The sequence below is a fragment of the Rhipicephalus microplus genome, chromosome X, assembly GCF_043290135.1.
Source record: "Rhipicephalus microplus isolate Deutch F79 chromosome X, USDA_Rmic, whole genome shotgun sequence".
NCBI classification, from domain to species: Eukaryota; Metazoa; Arthropoda; class Arachnida; order Ixodida; family Ixodidae; genus Rhipicephalus; species Rhipicephalus microplus.
Genome location: NC_134710.1, coordinates 113,598,321 through 113,616,063, shown reverse-complemented (window position 1 = coordinate 113,616,063; position 17,743 = coordinate 113,598,321). Strand labels below are relative to the sequence as shown.

Below are 17,743 nucleotides of genomic sequence, written 5' to 3'. Positions count from 1 at the left end.
AATTACTTCAGAGGACGCCATCAGGTAACGACAAAGCAGTACGGTGTGCTCCAGCTGCGCTGGCTGTCATGAAAAAAAAAAAGCCACGTCTGGGGTGTCAGACGGCACACTACGGCATCCAGTACACTATATTCAACCTGACGCATTTTGCTGAGGGATGCAAACACGTCATTACTTTCCTGCGAAGTTTTTTATCATTCTCCGCTTTCTAGAACTATAAGTGATTCGCTCCTTACATTATCATCCAGCCTTGAAGGCAGCGCCTCATCATCAGCCTTGAAGGCAGCGCCTGTCTATTCTTTAGCCGTTTGAATTTCTTCGCGTTTAATTTTCATCCACTCTGACAGCCCGCGACGTGTACGCTTAAAGTAGCGATCACATAGAAGTAGCCAACTAGTTCGCAAAACAGGTGACAAGAAACGTCAAAGTCGGAGTGCGACTACTCGAAATCAGCAAATGGGCACCTTGAAACGAACAACGTCCAATCTCAGCCAGACTTGAAAAAGTTATAAGAGAGAATAAAACAAAACAAAATCAAGGGCCCTAAGGTGGCGTACACACGCAAGTTCAGACGTTCGAAATAGCTCCGGTTGTTTTTTTAAGGAAAAAAATGTGATTTCTAACAGTTAAGAAAAGAAGGCCAGGTGAGCTACGAGTCAGCTGAATTTGATTTATTCATTGTTTATTTATTTACAGAATACCGCAGTCGAAAGACCAAGGAGGGGGGTATAATAAAAAGTTATTCACAATGTAACTTCAATAAAAAAAAGTTGAAGAAAAAAACATGTTAATTAAGGCAGTAGAACACAGGATAACATTTGAACAAAGTAAAATGGCCGCAAGTAATTGCAAATTGCAACCAGATAATGCAAATCAGATACAGCGTGAAACAGTCTGAGATCTTGAGTTGTACGGTTAAAAACGGAAAGATACATAGTTATCGAAGTCAGGATTTTCATTATCACAGAATGCTTCAAAAGGTAACGCGTTCCAATCTTTGATCATCCTAGGAAAGAGCGAGTTCATGAAAAGATTAGTACGTGCGAAGTAAGGTTCAAGAGTGTAACTGTGCGTATGTCGAGTTTGTCTTGAGAGTCGATTTCTTATATAAGTTTCTGGACTAATGTTAAATTTACGGAAATAAAGTGTGTGTAGAAATTTCAATACAGCTCTTCAGTATTGTAAAGTAGGGATATCATTAATGGCCATGATCGTTTTTGGCGAGTCATTTCTGTGGTAGGCATAAAGATAAAGCGAACCGCCTTTCGCTGCACCATCTCAAGCTTCTTAACATCTTTCTTTATTCGTGGGTCCCAAACGACACTAGCATAATCTAACTTTGGTATTATAAAAGCATTGTAAGCCAACATTTCGATTTCCGAGGGCGCTGTTTTTAATTTGTGTCTCAAAACACCGAGCTTTCTAGAAGCAGATGAGCATGTTTTATTAATGTGGCTTGACCATGTTAGGTGGCTTGTAATTGTGACGCCTAAATATTTATATTCGTTAACCTCAGTCAGTGGACAGTTGTTGAGAGAATACGTATAAATATAACGGTGTTTCTTATTTGTTATATGCATGGCAACTGATTTATCGCCATTTATTTTCATTGACCAATCTTCACACCACTTAGAAATGGCACAAAGGTTGGATTGCAGGCATTTGTGGTCATTCGGAGCAGTAGTCGTTTTAAAAAGTATGCACATCTGCAAAAAGCTTTATGTGGACTTGTGATGTGTCTATTCATTTAACAATGTAATTTATACACTAGAAAGAGAATAGGTCCCAAACACTGCCTTGAGGAACTCAGGATGATACTGGTAGAATACCAGACATGCAGTCATTTACTTTAACATACTGCTTGTGATTGTGAAGGTAAGAACAGATCCAGTCAATTAGGTTAACAGGTAGACCTAGAATTTGTAATTTAGAAATCAGTTTGCTATGCGTGACAAGATCCAAGGCTTTACTAAAATCTAAAAAAATAGCATCAATTTGATTTCCCGTATCAGCAACGACGTGAACTCATGAATTGTTGTGACTAGCTGCGTTGTGGTTGATAATTTTTTCCTAAATCCGTGCTGTAATGGCGACAGCACGCGGTTTTCTTCGAGAAATGTTGTAATGTGATGTGCGAATATGTGTTCTAATAGCTTACATGACGTACACGTTCAGGAAATAGGCCTGTAGTTTGCAATGTTTAGACGATTCTCTTTCTTAAACACCGGTACTACACGTGCCATGCGCCAGTCATCAAGAAAGAAGGAATTTTGGAAGGAGAGGCGAAAAACGTTTGTTAAAATTTGCGCGACGGGTTCGGCCAATTTACGCAAGAATATGTTTGGGATATTATCTAGACCAGCATAAGATTTATTTTTCAGGTTAAGCAGCAAAGAAAATATGCCCTAATAAGTTATGAACTCAGAAGACATTACTGAGAGAACGTTGTCATGTGGTCATTCATGTTCGGGAGCAGAAAATATGGAGCAGAAGTATCTGTTAAACTGATCAGGATTGATTTATTTGATTGATTTGTGGGGTTTAACGTCCCAAAACCACCATATGATTATGAGAGACGCCGTAGTGGAGGGCTCCGGAAATTTTGACCACCTGGGGTTCTTTAACGTGCACCCAAATCTGAGCACACGGGCCTCGACATTTCCGCCTCCATCGCAAACTGATCAGGATTAAACTGAACAGAGCAGGATTTGCCACCCTGGTGCGGTACCTGGCCACAGCCTCCCATGAATACAGCTATTCCACATTGGCCTTCACTCCCCAGCGGCTGCGAAGCAACTCTCCAAGATGGTGGCCAGACCAGCAATGCAACAGAGGGTGCCAAGAATCTTTTGGTTTGGAAAGGCCGCTATAGGAATAAAAACTTGGCTACTTTCAACGCTAAAACGCTATCAAGTAAGGCTAGTATAGCTGTGCTATTTGAGGAGTTAGAGGGCGTCAAATGGGATGTAATAGGGCTCAGCGAAGTTAGGAGCACACGTGAGGCTTATGCAGAGCTGAAGAACGGACACGTCCTTTGCTGCCGTGGAATAATTGATGGAAACGAACTAGGAATGGGGTTTCTTATATACACAAGAAAATTGTTGGCAACATAGGGGAATACTATCGCATCAGTCAGAGGGTGACAAGTATCCTATTTAAGTTTGAAAAAAGGTACGATATGAAGGTGGTACAGGCCTACGCGCTTACATCTCTAGCCATGATGATAATTTTATGGAATGCTTCATTGAATACGTAGAATCAGCCGTTAATAAAGTAAAGGCACAGTGTACTATTCCTATGGGTGACTTTAATGCTAAAGTAGGCAAGAAACAGGCCGGAGACCATGCAGTGGGGAAGTATGGCATTGGTTCTAGAAATTCCAGAGGAGAGATTTTAGTAGAGTTCACAGATCGTAATAATTCGCGGATCTTCATTACATTCTACAGAAAACGGGCCAACCTTAAGTGGACGTGGCGAAGTCCTAATGGCGAAACAAAAGATTAAATATTCTTAATTTTGTGTGCACACCCAAGCATTGTACAGGACGTAGAAGTGGTTGGCCAATTCAGATGCAGTGACCATAGAACGGTAAGTGCTTCTTGCAACGAGCGAGGTTACGTAAAAACACAGGTTATTATTCAATAAGCGTTAGCCGCAACAAGCTGGTACAGGCAGGAACCCGGCAAGCACGAGCCACACACGGACGTCAACGTCTTCTTTGACGCTGGCACAGAGCGGGCGCCACTAGATATGCTCCGGTACAATTGCTCCCCGCGCAGAAAGGAGCCAACCTGGCGACCTAGGAAAATGACACGACAATGGGGTCATAGCACGGTTTGAGGCGTGATACGTGTACTGTTTCACGCCCAGGGCAGCGCTGGTCCGAAGGTGGATCAATGGGCTCAACTTGATAGTTGACAGGAGATGTTTGTCGCACCACACGGTAGGAGCCATGGTATTTCGACGAAAGATTCGGGGAATGACCGGGAGGGGTAGACGGGACCCCGAGCCAAACCAGCATTCTTGGGTTATAGTGGACACTAGACGCAGAGGCATCGTGGTCAGCTTTCTGGCGCCATTGGTCTTGTGCGGTAAATGAGCGAGCGAGTTGACGACACTCTTCGGCATAAGCAGCTGCTTCGGAAACAGGCGTCACTTCGGAAACATCAGGCCTCTAAGGGAGAATGGTGTCCATGGAGCATGATGGCTCACGTCCGTACAGGAGGAAGAAAGGAGAAAAGTCACTAGTTGTTTGTGGCGCAGAGTTGTACGCGTACGTGACAAAAGGGAGCACTTGGTCACATTAGTGTGGTCGTCAGAGGCGTACATGGCAAGCATATCTCCAAGGGTACGATTAAAGTGTTCTGCCATGCCATTGGTTTGGGGATGGTATGCCGAGGTTTTCCGATGGACAGCGTGACATGCCTTGAGCAGCTCGTCGACGGCATTCGAGAGAAACACGCGTCCACGGTCATTCAGTAATTCACGAGGTGCACCGTGTCGCAAAATGAGATGGCGAAGAAGAAAGGACGCAACGTCTTTCACAGTGGTAGCAGGCAGCGCAGATGTTTCAGCACTCTAAGGCAAAATTACCTGAAAAAGGAGTAACGGAGCCCAATAGGCGCATGCGATGAACGGATAGACCGTTGAGGAGCAACCACAGAGGGAAGCGTGCGGCGCGAAACCACTAACTCTCCACTAGAGATGAACGGCCCGGGCATTGGAGGCAGCGCGAAAAGCGTTGCCAAGGTGACCAGCCTTCTTCTCCACAGAACACATATCCTTCTCCTCCTGTGCTGGCTCATTCTTTCCCCGTATTTTGCCGGCGGCGCATGCGTAGCGTCGCGCACGGGGGGCTAGACCACGGCCGCCTGGATTCGACGATCTAAGAATTACGACGTGGTGCTTGCGTGTACGCCTGGATGAGCGTGGGCTGCTGCTTTAGCGTTTCGCTGCACTCATGAAGTCTGGAGCAAGCCTCGACAGGTCACCACACCGCGCTGTATATCTCTGGCTTCAAGATAGTCACGACCAACACACGACAGCAACAGTTGGGAAGGCCAATATGGCGGCCGAGAAGAACATGCCTATCGGATATATATTCAGTCCAATTTAAACCTCCTCGATTCAGTCCGACTCAGGGCAGAAAATGGCGCTGGATTCTAAGACAAGTAGGTTATCATTCTTTATTCTACTCTACTTGTCGCGTCTGCGATACGGATCGCGCTTGCCGGCAACGGGCTCGGTCGTGTTGTATATCGCACGCACGAAATGCATCGCGAAGGTCAGCTTCGGCGTCTGCAGTTCGCCTGTGCTTTGCGACTACCTGGAAATTGGCGGCTATTGCCGTCGGCCTCCCGTACGCTCGCTCATCGAGTGTTCGCCTGTCTTCGGCGCCGCGATGAGCTCCGTGCTGACGATATTGGGCTGAGACCTTGTCGCTGTGTTGGTAGTCATCGAAAACACGTTGGGGGTTCTCGTAAAGAGCTTAATTGTAGTATGTCGCGCGCTGTAAGTGCACCAGCACGGTCTAGCGGGGCTTTCGCTAGCGTCGGAACTCACTGAAAATTGGTCACCATTACAGTTGGCCTCGCCGTCAGTCGGTCGCAAGACGCTCGGCGCGGTCCGTTGGCCGCGGCGGCGGACTCGCGTTTGCGCGCTGCACTCGCTCGAGTTTGTGGAAAGGGGCCGCAATACCGTCGATTTCGTTGGCGCTAGCTCCAAACCAGCTCGGCGCTGTTCGTGGCGGCGGCCAAGCGTACGCTCGCTTTCCTGTTCGAAGTTCGCTGGCGGCAGACACTCCGCGTGCAGTGCCGTGTTTGGTCTCGCGTTCGCTTGCTCGAGCTGAACGACGTCGCTCGCTTAAAACTCGCCGACTTGTTAGCGGCATGGTAGTTCGCGGAGTTGTGACTGCGGCCGCCGCTCCTAAACTGTTGCGCTACGGGGATCGAAATGAGTCTTTGACGATGTGGGACATCACGTTGAAATTATTAGCATGTCATATCTCACATATGTTTTCATTTCACCTTGCACGTATTTCTCATATGCATTTGTAGTGATCCTCTGTCACGTGTGACTAACTATTTTATATACTTATTGTGCAGCCATGGGCACACACCCTGCTGAAGACTGTGCGCTGGCGTCTGCGATGCACGTCATCCATCTCTTTCGTCAGAGCAACTTTAGAAGGACTGTGCGAGATGTGAAGGTAAAATTATTTGGGTGTCATATTTTAACGTTTGTTTTTATATTAACGTGCACGTACTAGTCATATGCGTACATCCTCATCTTCCGTGACGTGTGCCTAACTATTTCTACTATATTATTGCACGTGCAGCCGTGGGAACACAACAAGCAGAAGGCTGCGTGCGCTGGCGTCTGCAATGCCTGTCATTCATTGCTTCCGTCGGAGGAGCTCCCCAAGGAGTGAACAAGATTTGTCAACGAGACTGGACTTGTACACTTCACCATGAATTCACTTAAAAGAATAGGGAAACTTCATGTGTATGTACAAAAATAAAAGATTTCCCTGTCTCACTTTTGTCTTTCCTTGTTGCCGTGACTGTGAAAGCAGTTACACATAAATGGCTAACTACTTTTTCGCGTGTTCTTTTCTGCGGAATTTGTTGCTCACTGCGCAGAAAAACAGGCGAAAGAAGTATTAAGGCTGGCGGAAAATAAACAAAAAACAATGTTTCAACTGGGGACAAAAAGTTCGTCCGATTGGAGTATTTGAGTGGATAAACCGTTCGTCCGGGAAGGTGCAACTGTGAGGACTAACGGTTACCCGGTAAGGTGTAAATGTCGAGATTACAGTTACTCTATAAGGTGCAAATGTGAGGACTAAATGTTAGTCCTTTGGGATGAACAGTGGGACTGACGGTTACTCACCAAAGTGTAAATGTGAGGACTTAATGTTAGTTCATTGAGGAGACTAACTGGTTGACCCGGTACCGTTACTCCTTAAAGGGATTAATGGTTGTGGCAGCCCCATTAGTCCCCAAAAGGACGAACCACACACCCTTTTAACACGCTTTTGCCTTAGAGTGAGCGTGGCGTGTCAAATGATCGACGGCGACGATAATCCACCGGTTGACTCGAAGAGTGTTGGGTAGAGGACCGTAAATATCCATTCCGACTTGGTCGAATGGTCTCACTGGGCAGGTTAAGGGTTGCGAAGGGCCAGCAGTGCTGTGAGAAGGCGTCTTGCGTCGTTGACACGTGGTGCATGACCGAACGTACTGGCGAACGTGCCGATACATGCCGCGCCAGTTGTATCTTAGACGAAGGCTAGAGTACATTTTGAATACTCCAGCGTGGCCACACTGGGGGTCATCGTGAAAGGCAGCGCAGATGTCCGAGTGCAAATGACGAGGGATTGCAAGGAGCCACCTACGGTCGTCCGTCACCTAATTGCGGCGATACAACAAGCCTTCACGGACAGCAAAGTGTCTTGCTTGATGAAAGAGGGAGCGTGAAGTCGTTTCTGACGAACTTTGAGAGAGGACGTCGAGCAAAGATATGATCCAGAAAACCTTGCGCTGCTCGGTTGGCATGTCGGTGATGCTCAACGATGACGAATCGCAGATGGCAGTTGGAAAGCAGGCAAGGTCAGGAGGCAGTGAAGAACGGGATAGTGCATCGGCGTCTGAATGGCTGCGTCCTGAGCGATAAAAAACACGGATGTCGTATTCCTGAAGGGGCAAAGCTCAACGAGTGAGGCGGCCAGTAGGATCTTTCATGGATGCTAGCCAGCATAAGGCATGGTGATCTCACGACATCAAACTGGCGTCCGTAAAGGTAAGTGCGAAATTTTCCTATAGCCCAAATGATAGCCAAGCACTCCTTTTTCGCGACGGAATAGTTGGACTCTGCCTTCGTCAGGGTACGGCTGGCACAGGCGACAACGTACTCATCGCACCCATCCTTGCGTTGAGCGAGAATGGCACGGAGGCCGACACCGCTTGCATCCGTGTGAATTTCAGTGAGTGCATCGGGATTGAACTGGCGGAGAAGTGGCGGAGATTGAAGTGGCGCCAGCTCTGTGCCAGCGTGAAAGAAGACGTTGACGTCCGTGTGTGGCTCGTGCTTGCCGGGTTCCTGCCTGTACCAGCTTGTTAATAGCGCTGGCACGCTCGTACTCTGAGAGCCAGTCCTCGACATCATGATCTTCAGTGCCGTTGTATAGTGGTGGTTCACGCATACGAAGTACACCAGGGCACATGACAGGCGGCAGTGTGGAAGAGGCTTGTGGGGGATCGACGCGCTCCGTCATCGCGGACTCAGATGGTAGCTTACGGCTGCGGAGCTCCAGGACGTTACCCCGCACCTCCACCAAATGCAACGAGCGAGGTTACGTAAAAACACAGGCTATTATTCAAGAAGCGTTAGCCGCAACAAGCTGGCACAGGCAGGAACCCGGCAAGCACGAGCCACACACGGACGTCAACGTCTTCTTTCACACTGGCACAGAGCTGGCGCCACTATGCTCCGGTACATTCTATTCATCTTGATTCAAAAAAGAGAAGACAAAACTGATATGCAAGAAGTCAAATAATGAACTTGCGGTGAGAGCTAAAGTAGAGGAATTCATACAAAGTTTTGCTTCAGAATAAATTCGAGGCACTGAAAGAGGTTACCGATGTTAGCGTAGACACAATGAACGATAACCTTACTAGTATCATCAAAGAATAACCAGTGGAAGTTGAAGGCACAGTGACTAGACAGGACCCTGGCAAACTATCTCAGGAGAAAAAATTCTTATTCAGAGACGACAAACCACAATGGCCTCAAATGCAACAGACAAAATAGAGCTAGTGGCTTTCGAAGTTAACCAATGTGTGTAAGGTAGGCGACATCAGAAGGTATTCGCGAGTTTCGTCGCCTATCGGGAATCGTTGGGTGGTTCAATATGGCGCCCACAGAGAGTATCGAAGCCACTGAGCACATTTGCGACCTGCTCTTCAGTTCCTTTTTTCTCTGTGCAAAACGGTAGCTCTACCATTTTATTTGCAGTCAGATATATGTGCCACTAGACGCTTCAGAATCTCGAATACGATGCCTTGTCTTGAATTTCATGCACATACTTTATTTTGACGTAAAGGCCTGCAGCACATCATTTGTCATTGCGCAAGGCCTCTGTCTGCAGACGTCTCATGTCGGCCAGAAACCACATAAGGTCTAATTCACAAATGACGGGGAAAGTTCTATAAAGGAACGTTAGCTTGCTTTTCGTTTTTTTTTTCGCACTAATCGTGCCGGACCGCAAGCGTGCCTTTTGTGGACCGACGTTCAATGACACAATATAATCCTACTGTTCTTCAATGCTCTTCACGTGTGTATCGTGGTAGTCTGGTGGTTACAATGCTCTGCGCTGACCCGAACGTCGCCCCTTCTACGCCGGCCGCAGGGGTTGCTTTGCGATAGTGGTGGAATGCTAGAGGCCGAGCACTGCGCGGTGTAAGTGCACATCGCTCTCCACTAACGGCGTGCCTCACGATCATTGCGTGGTTTAACATGTAAAACTCCCCCCGAAATCCCAGCATATCTACGGAGTGAATGATGATGAGTGGGGCGAAGCGTCCATTAGTTTGTCTGTCCGTCCGTGTGACCGTTCGTGAGTTCGTCAATCCGTCTGTCCGTCAATCTGTCCATGCGTGCGTCGGCACTGCGTCCGTTCATTATATACAAGTATAATATCAGTATCAATCAGTACCTATCATATCAGTATAGAAGTATCATTCATCACGTATACAAGCACCGCCAACCAGCAGACATTCTCAGGATAAACGAGAGGTGACTACCTACTACTACGCTTGGTGACAGCTTTTCTTGGGATTGCAATGGAGCGAAGGCTACAGTGCCGAATTGCGTGAATCCTACCACCGGTGAGTGTTGTTTCACAATAGCACTCATATTTTCATCGTGAAACATAAACGTTTCTCTTTTATTTCCTACGTGGTGCTATTTTAGACAAGACACAGGTCACACAATTAAGATAGTCGTAATTCCTTTGATTTATTCCTTGGAACTTGGCGTTTTTGAACGCATTAGAAAGTCCCGCCTTTTTAAATGTACCTCAAAGCGGCGTCTGCGTCTACATGAAACGCTGATAATGCGCCACCGTCACTTAGCACAGCATTACGAGACGCGAGTCAAAATGAACTACTTCACGTAGTGCTGCATTTGCAGAAGCTCCGCCTCCATAGCTTTGCCTTCAGTGCCAAGAAAAGCTGTCGCCGAGTGTACTACTACAACATAAATGCGGAGGCATGACCCATGGCTTAAGGAGCTTCGCCCCTAATAGTGTTGTAACATTCCCTACGTCCTTTCACGTCCTAAGGTTTGGGCGTGTATTTACTGATGTAGTATTTCGCTTAGTTATCACAAAGCCAATATTTTTTACGCATTTTTGAAAAAAAGAGAAAAAAAAAACTGTGGGCCACAATACTAGCATTAGTTTATATTCGCTGGTGGTTTGTCGTTCAATAGGAAGAGTCCGGTCAAGAATTCAGTGCTAGGGCTTTGTGTTGTGCCACTTTGGTTTTCATCGCCAAGCCCGTCGTCACGATGTGCTTACAGCGACTGCTCAAAAGAGGGAAGCTCAAGGGCATCTGCAATAATAATTACAAAAACCCTTCTTTAATTTGTTGATTGCTGAGTGCTGTCTAACTGTGCCAATATAGGCGCAGAGGCAATAGCTAAATCAGCTCGTTCCGAACCAAACCAAAGATGCTGCAATTTTTCGAGTACGAAACCTGGACCTTCTCCTCCACCACGCCTCGGAAATGCATGGTGCCATGTATTTGCACGTGAACCTTTTAACTGTTTTGTAAGTTTCATGCAATGCTTCCAGCCCACAAGTTTTCAAAAAAGAACTTTATTGGGCATGTGCCACCAGATGTACTAAATACTATACAGTAATGCCGGAATAATCTGCACACATTTTTAAATGATAAAAACCTTGAGAGCGCCTCACTGATACCTGGGCGCTACGTTCGGCAGGGGCTTGCGTCCTTGACAGGTTCTCCTTGTCGTGAGGCCGCACAGGCAGACATGGAGATTGCATAGCTCATGATTTCAGTCGCTTCCTTACTGGCTTTTGTATCTGCGGATCTGCATATCAAAACACAAATTATGGCTTCACCAATGAATCTTCCTGCCAGGAATAGCTTTAAAACATTGATTATTTTCTAAAACACAGGACGTCGAGTGCGTCTTTCACTAACTGTTACGTCTTTCTAAATCATATAGCATGGCCTAAGCTGCTCGTTTCCATCATGCTGACAAGTGTGCAGCTCGAGGTCGTTCAAGTGGTGGAATTACGTGTGCAGGGTTCTGACGAGGCGAGATGTAACGGCGACCGTAAACTGGGGCTTGCCTCAAGCAAAACCTTAAGAAATGTTATATAAAGACCACAGCAATGTTAGTGCAACACGATGTTGCAAGCTCCGCTTCATTTTTCAATGAACGCCTCAATTGACCTCAGAAAAATAAATGATGGCATGCACACAAATCAGATATACTCATGTTCTTCCCTACGTTGCTGCAGAAGTAGTAGGTGTTGAAAAAGTGCGCGCTGTACTCTGGCATCGGTGACGTGAGCGACTTGCGGAATCTCAAATTAACGATTAATTTTTTTTCGTTGCTGCATCTCTTGTGAAGGCGTGGAGGCGGACTCTTGTCGATGCTCTCTTTGTAAACTGCGGCACGCAGCACGTACGCTTCCTTTTGAAGCCGTTAAATTTGGCCATTTTGTGCCAATTACTGCAATAAGGTGGCCGCCATTACAATTACTCGAAGAAAGAAAAAATTGGGAGATCCCACGTACACTGGGAATCGATGATAAGCGAAGAACGAATGAGGAAGGTTGATATGTCACTATAAAATCAGCACAACGTTAGCGACAAACGTAAATTGTGCCGTACATGACTTCCGTAACATGATTATCATGTTTGGACATATCATAAACCTTCGTCATCGATTGACGTTTCGTTACTACAAATATGGTATATGTGAAGCTAGCAAAACGACATTAAGGGCACTGTGAGCGTAGCATGTAGTTATGTTTTACATGTCATGCATCTCATGATTATCATGTTTGGACGTGTCATTTATCTTGTCGTACGGAGGACTTCGGCGCCATGCCGTCTGCTTGGCACGCTAAATCGAGACGCTCGCGGCGTGAAGTTGACTTTCCGCAATGGAAGAAGCGAGCCCACGAAAGCGAGTCGGCGAGGTCCGAGATGGGTACTACACGGATTTCTTAGGCTTCTTGCTTGCGGGCTTCGAACACACTTGTGGATTTGTTTATTAGGGTTTTGGTTTTGTTTTGAATAAAAAAAGGAAGTGACCCTTGTGAACTTCTTGAACAGATTTGAATTGGTGAGCTTGAAAAGTCAAAAAGGTGTAGTGTAACAGCGTGTAGTAAGAAACGGAAACTGAAAGTGCGAACAAAAGTATTGACGCAAATGAAGATAGAGGAAGATGAAAGTGCGTGTGTGGTGCATGGCGGTGCCGCTCGTGAGCGGGCGCGTGAAAGGAATTCTTCGGAACGTGGAAGAAGAAGCTCGGACCGAAGCAGTCGGGCAGCAGTGGCAGAACGAGGGTTGTGGCGGCTACCGGCCCGTTATGGCGCGCAACCTGTCACGACTGGAATGCAGACGACCTCGGGCGACGAGCTACGCCACGCGTCGACGGCGCTCGTGGTCACGGTCGAGACCTGCTGTCGAGTCGGTGTCTACGTGGGTTGTCGAGTCAGGGAAGTTGAGGCGTGCTAGGCCGATCTATCGGGTGTTCACGGGCGTGGCCGAGCACGGATTCGACCAGCCACCGCACAGCGAGCAGCTGTCCCAGCGACGGCCGTGGTGCGACGGCAACTCCGGGACCTTCCCAAATCCAGGATACGCGGCGACACGTCGGACCATCTCGACGACAGTGGCGTGAGTAGTTGACGTCGAGTGGAGCGCGAACTAGATTCGCTGTGTCAGGGCCGCGTGAACCATGACTACGTGTTTTAAACCTGCAGAGCGAACTAGACTGGCACGAGTTAGGAGGGCATGTATGCAGTTTTAGTTCATGTATTTATTTATGTCCAACTTGTATAAACGTCCTGTCTTTGTCTATGCCCTATTCCTTGTCGGTTGAGCGCCTGGGCCCACATGAACCTCTCAAAAGCTTAACATTTGCTAAATTTTATGCGGAAAAGTCGATTGAGACCACAAGGAGCCAAATTGTGCCGAGAGAAATTAGATTAGAGAAATCCGTGGACTACACATCATTTCCATGCTGGCTCAAGCGCCGTGTGTTACATCTCCCATGCACCCTAGCACCAGAGTCCCCTTTAGTATCATGGGACACCCTGTGACTGAAGGTATATTCTGAGGAACTGGCAGTGCGGCACGCTAACCTACACTTGGGTTTCCACACCCGAGCATGCTTGTTGTGCATTCTGCGACAGCAGGGCAGCTCCTGGTGATACGTACGTTGTAGCGGAGATTCGTATGAAACGTGCCGGGGCGACACAACAACCATTCTAGATTATATTGTGGGCTAGTAAACCTATGCCGGGACCAAAGAATAATTCCCATCACCCCAAAATTCGTACAAGCACTGTTCCTACCTCCACAGTTTTACTGTACAATGGATTTTCTGTGTGAGGCCCCAGAATTTAGTGTTGCTTCTTAATGATGTAAACTTACTCACTTTTCACCTCTTTGCTTGTCACTGCTACTGCGAACCTTCAGGTCAAAGAGCACCCTGCCTCCTACCGACCATAAAGGCAGTGACACGAGCGTTTCAAGTGGTTGCTCCTACAGCCCGTTGCCGCCATCTGTAGTGCCGGACTTCAAGACTCTCGACTTTGAGCAGTTCCACAGCGCTTTCAAGGACTGCACGATACACAAGAATCCCAGCAAAGGTCTTGTCATGCGATGCGGTAAGTACATGCTGCATACTTCGATGTATATGCTAAGAAGCACAACAACTGCCAAAAGTTACTCAGAAAAATGTGGTTGCAAAACTTTAAGCATATTTGTGTTGACCAGTGATGCTTTGAGTTGTCTGGTGAGGGGCAATCTTGGTGTGACGAAAAATTCAAGTTCGAGTGCTATGTATAGAGTTTTAGACAGTGTCAAATTAACGGAAAAATCAAGTTAGCAATAGGCTTCTGTAGCTTGAGTGTGCCTTAAGGGTGGATGGGGGGATAAAATTTTGAGACTTTCTGAAAAAAAAAATCGCTTTTAGATTTGAGTTGTTTTGGATTGGTGGCGCATCAACGATGCTTAGGATGCTTGGTTGTTTGTGCAGGAGAAAAGAATGGAGGTCTCTTACAAAGTGACGGCTGCAAGATTCCGAATGTTAAAGGAACACAAAAGAGCAAAACGTTTTTTCAGGTATTAGTAAAACAGTTTCACTGTCCTAAGAACACTACTCTTGCCGCGACATGAGGCCTCTTTTGCCAGAAAACGTGCGAAAAGAAAATGTGAGTGAAGACGCCACAGTGTGAAACATAAAAAATGGCACTTCAAGCTTAATTTTCACTGCTAATAATTAATAATGAACTTATGACAGTCAGACTTAGGGCAACACAGTTATCAGAGTGCAGTTTGTCAATATAAATGAAGTCATTGTTTGTTTTTAGTATTTCTTTAAAGAAGCACCGACATCAAATTTACTCATCTCGAGATTTTTGCGTCAACGAGTAGCTATCGACCCCCTAGTAGTGATTCGCGACCTAAAACGCATCTGAGCGACGAATGAGCATCTGTAATAATAATATATTCACTATCGAATGTGGTTCAATGTATCACACCGAACACGTAGCACTAGTGTCGATGTCGCAGGGCAGTTTATTTTTCGTTTTTTTTTTCTCCTTAGCTTTTCTACGCTGTTTGACGTCGAAATAAAAGAACTTTTACGCGACAGACCCCATTCAAATTTGGCCAACAAGACCTATGCATACCAAGTGATCGAATGATGGGCACATCTCAATCTTGAAATTTGATGTCAGTGCTCCTTTAAGTGAATGTGTCTTTGTTGGAAAACTTGTTTCCAGTGATTTCAATTTATGGGAGACTATCTGTTGGTGGTGAACCAGAGGACAATCAAATTGAATGGGAAGAAATTTAGCCTCGCTAACGGAAGGGTCACTTGCTCATTGGTAACAAAGCTCAAGTGGGTGGGAACGTATCAAGTGATTACCCACCGCTGGTTTAATGTCAATTCTGAGTATCTCATGGTGTTTTTTTACGCTACTTGGCTGATATATTACTCCAAAGAGTTCATTGCAATTAGCGGGGAATCTCTTTCGGTACTTTCCAGTGAATGGTTTGGTTTTCATTCGTGCCTTGATTTTAGCTACCAATCAGATAACCTCCTTCTAGTGCACAAATCAGATAACCTCCTTCTAGTGCACAATACACTGTCAAGGTCTAAACTTATATAGACTTTTGAAATAACCAAGGAGCATCATGAAAAATGTTTATAGAAGATTTGGCTGAGACTTGTGCCGCACAAGAGGGGACGCCACAGTCTCAACAAGTGCATAATTGCCAAGATAATTCATGGCTTGTCTGTGTATTGTGCACTCTCTGAGGTTTTTGGTAGTAAAGCCGCAAAAGAACAACGTTCGCGCACGATTCGGCACAGAATTTTCGCCTTTAGCACGGCCGCGACACAGGCAGTGAATTGCTGGTGCCAATTTTCGTCTATTGCGACAGCAAATATGTGATATGACTAGAATTAAACAACGATATAATGAGTCTGGATAAAACAAAATATTGGTAATTGTGAAGTAAATGAAGATATAGTTTCACGATAGATATAGTGTTGGGCATATACCTTTATAATGAATTTTTTTCATATAACGAACCTATTTTCGGTGTGATGTATTTTTCTCTAATGAGGTTTGAGTGTAATTGCTTGTGATATTGACTGTGACTACAGACAAACTGTAGCTACATTTTCTCCCAGGCGTCCTTACTCCTACCCCATTCTGCCTTTTCAGACGTGTGCAGAGTGATACGCTCCACCAATATCGCCGAGACGTCCATCACCGTCGAAGACATGACCTATGTAGTGGACACGGGCCTGCACCGTGAGCAGAGGTTCAACCCGCCCATGGGTTTGAGCCTTCTCTGCATGTTCCCGACCTTCCAGGCCAATGTCCAGCAACGGGCGGGTCATGCGGGACGCGTGCGACTCCTTAGCCAGTAGAGATTATTTCTATTATTAATAAATAATTATTTTGATAATGGTAATAAAAAAATTTATGCGACAGAAATTGTTAATTTCGCATTTTCTTTCTCCTACAGTTAAGTTCCTTCTTCTGTTCTCTAATATTAAACAAAGTGTGCTTCAGTCCAAAACGTTGGTCACCGGAATGGCTGGAATGCCTTCGTTTGTTGCAGGTCACATACTCGTATGGAAAGATCTTGCGCCTCTTATTGAGTGTGCGGACCATGGACCTCCATGGTGCAGATCGAGTGGCACGAAGAATTCCCGTGTGTGTAGCCCCTCTCATGTAAATGATGTGCGTTGTTTTAATAATTGTAGCAGTCCTAGGTTAAATAAACAGCACCATCGAATAACTTGGGACAGACGGGTGTCGTACGCCATATATTGCTTTTCTCCAACTTCTTCCTTCCCTGCGTTTCATTTTTCTTCTTCATCAGTTTCCTTTTTTGGACTGCTTCATTATTTCTGCATGCTCAGAAGTATGAAGTGCAGAGTCGCGAGTGCAAAGTCCCCAGAAGACCTAGACGCTGAAAACAACTTAGTCTTGAAAAGTGTCCACTAGGGTTTGGGTCGGTGTGCAGCCCAAATTTTTCGTCGTGGACTAGAATAATTTAGCATTGTATACTTGGGCCTCTTCTCTTTAACATTTATGTTAATAATATTGCAAACATTGATGATCAATCAAATTAGTTATTTATGCGGATGACACTACACTGATTCTGACACGTGATACACACACACTGACCTATTTTGCCGTGGTAATAATGTTTTAGGTAAGCTGGAACCGACCTTTCTGAATGGTCGTAGCCAGAACGCCCTTCCTGTGGGCGTTTTTGCTTTCTCCTGAGTGCACGTGCGTTTTTTTTTCTCTCTCTCTCTCTCTTCACCCTTTTTCTTGCCCCTGTTTCCCCACCCCCAGTGCTGTGTAGCAAACCGGATGCCAATATCTAGTGTATCTCCCGGCTTTCTTTTTCTCTCTTTCTCCCTCTTTTGCAACCTTTTGACATGTATCCTGAAAGTTAACATAACTGTTCCAGCTTTGTGCATAATTGTCTACTCCCAAAATTTTTCTCTTCAGAAACAAAGCCTTTTCTCCCACACCCCTGACCACACAATGTCGACTTGATTCCATCCGGCCTTACGCCTCAAAACGTTGTTGACCCCTGAAGTTCCATCGTCGGTGACCTCAACGGGAAGAAAGTTTGACTACACGAGTGGACGCAATGCCATTGGAGCGAGGAGTTGATACATCATTTCATTAATTTAGAATTGGCCGAATCGTACCTCTAATCAGCATTATTTTTTTGACCGTGGCCTGTAGTTTCAGCCCGTGCGCTTCTCGGACAGTTAAAACAAGCATCGAGGAATTGAATGATTCCCCCTTCTGGCTATTCATGCGTGAACTTTAGGCCTTTTGAACAAAGACTAAACAACTTTGAAGTAGTCTGGGCGCATTTATTTCACTCGTGAGGCTCCACACCCCCTTAGCACCACCAGGCAATCGTTC

The 17,743-nt window shown here is 46.0% G+C and overlaps 1 protein-coding gene across 1 annotated transcript; it reads left to right on the top strand.

Annotated features, from left to right (window-relative positions):
• The first annotated feature begins 12,564 nt into the window (after window positions 1-12,564).
• On the top strand, window positions 12,565-16,241 carry LOC142776953 (uncharacterized). The gene is made up of 4 exons (XM_075881268.1): window positions 12,565-12,941; window positions 13,746-13,936; window positions 14,308-14,393; window positions 16,007-16,241. Exons 1-4 carry the CDS (start codon window positions 12,631-12,633, stop codon window positions 16,019-16,021), a joined length of 603 nt encoding a protein of 200 aa, XP_075737383.1. The 5' UTR covers window positions 12,565-12,630; the 3' UTR covers window positions 16,022-16,241.
• Window positions 16,242-17,743: the final 1,502 nt, after the last annotated feature.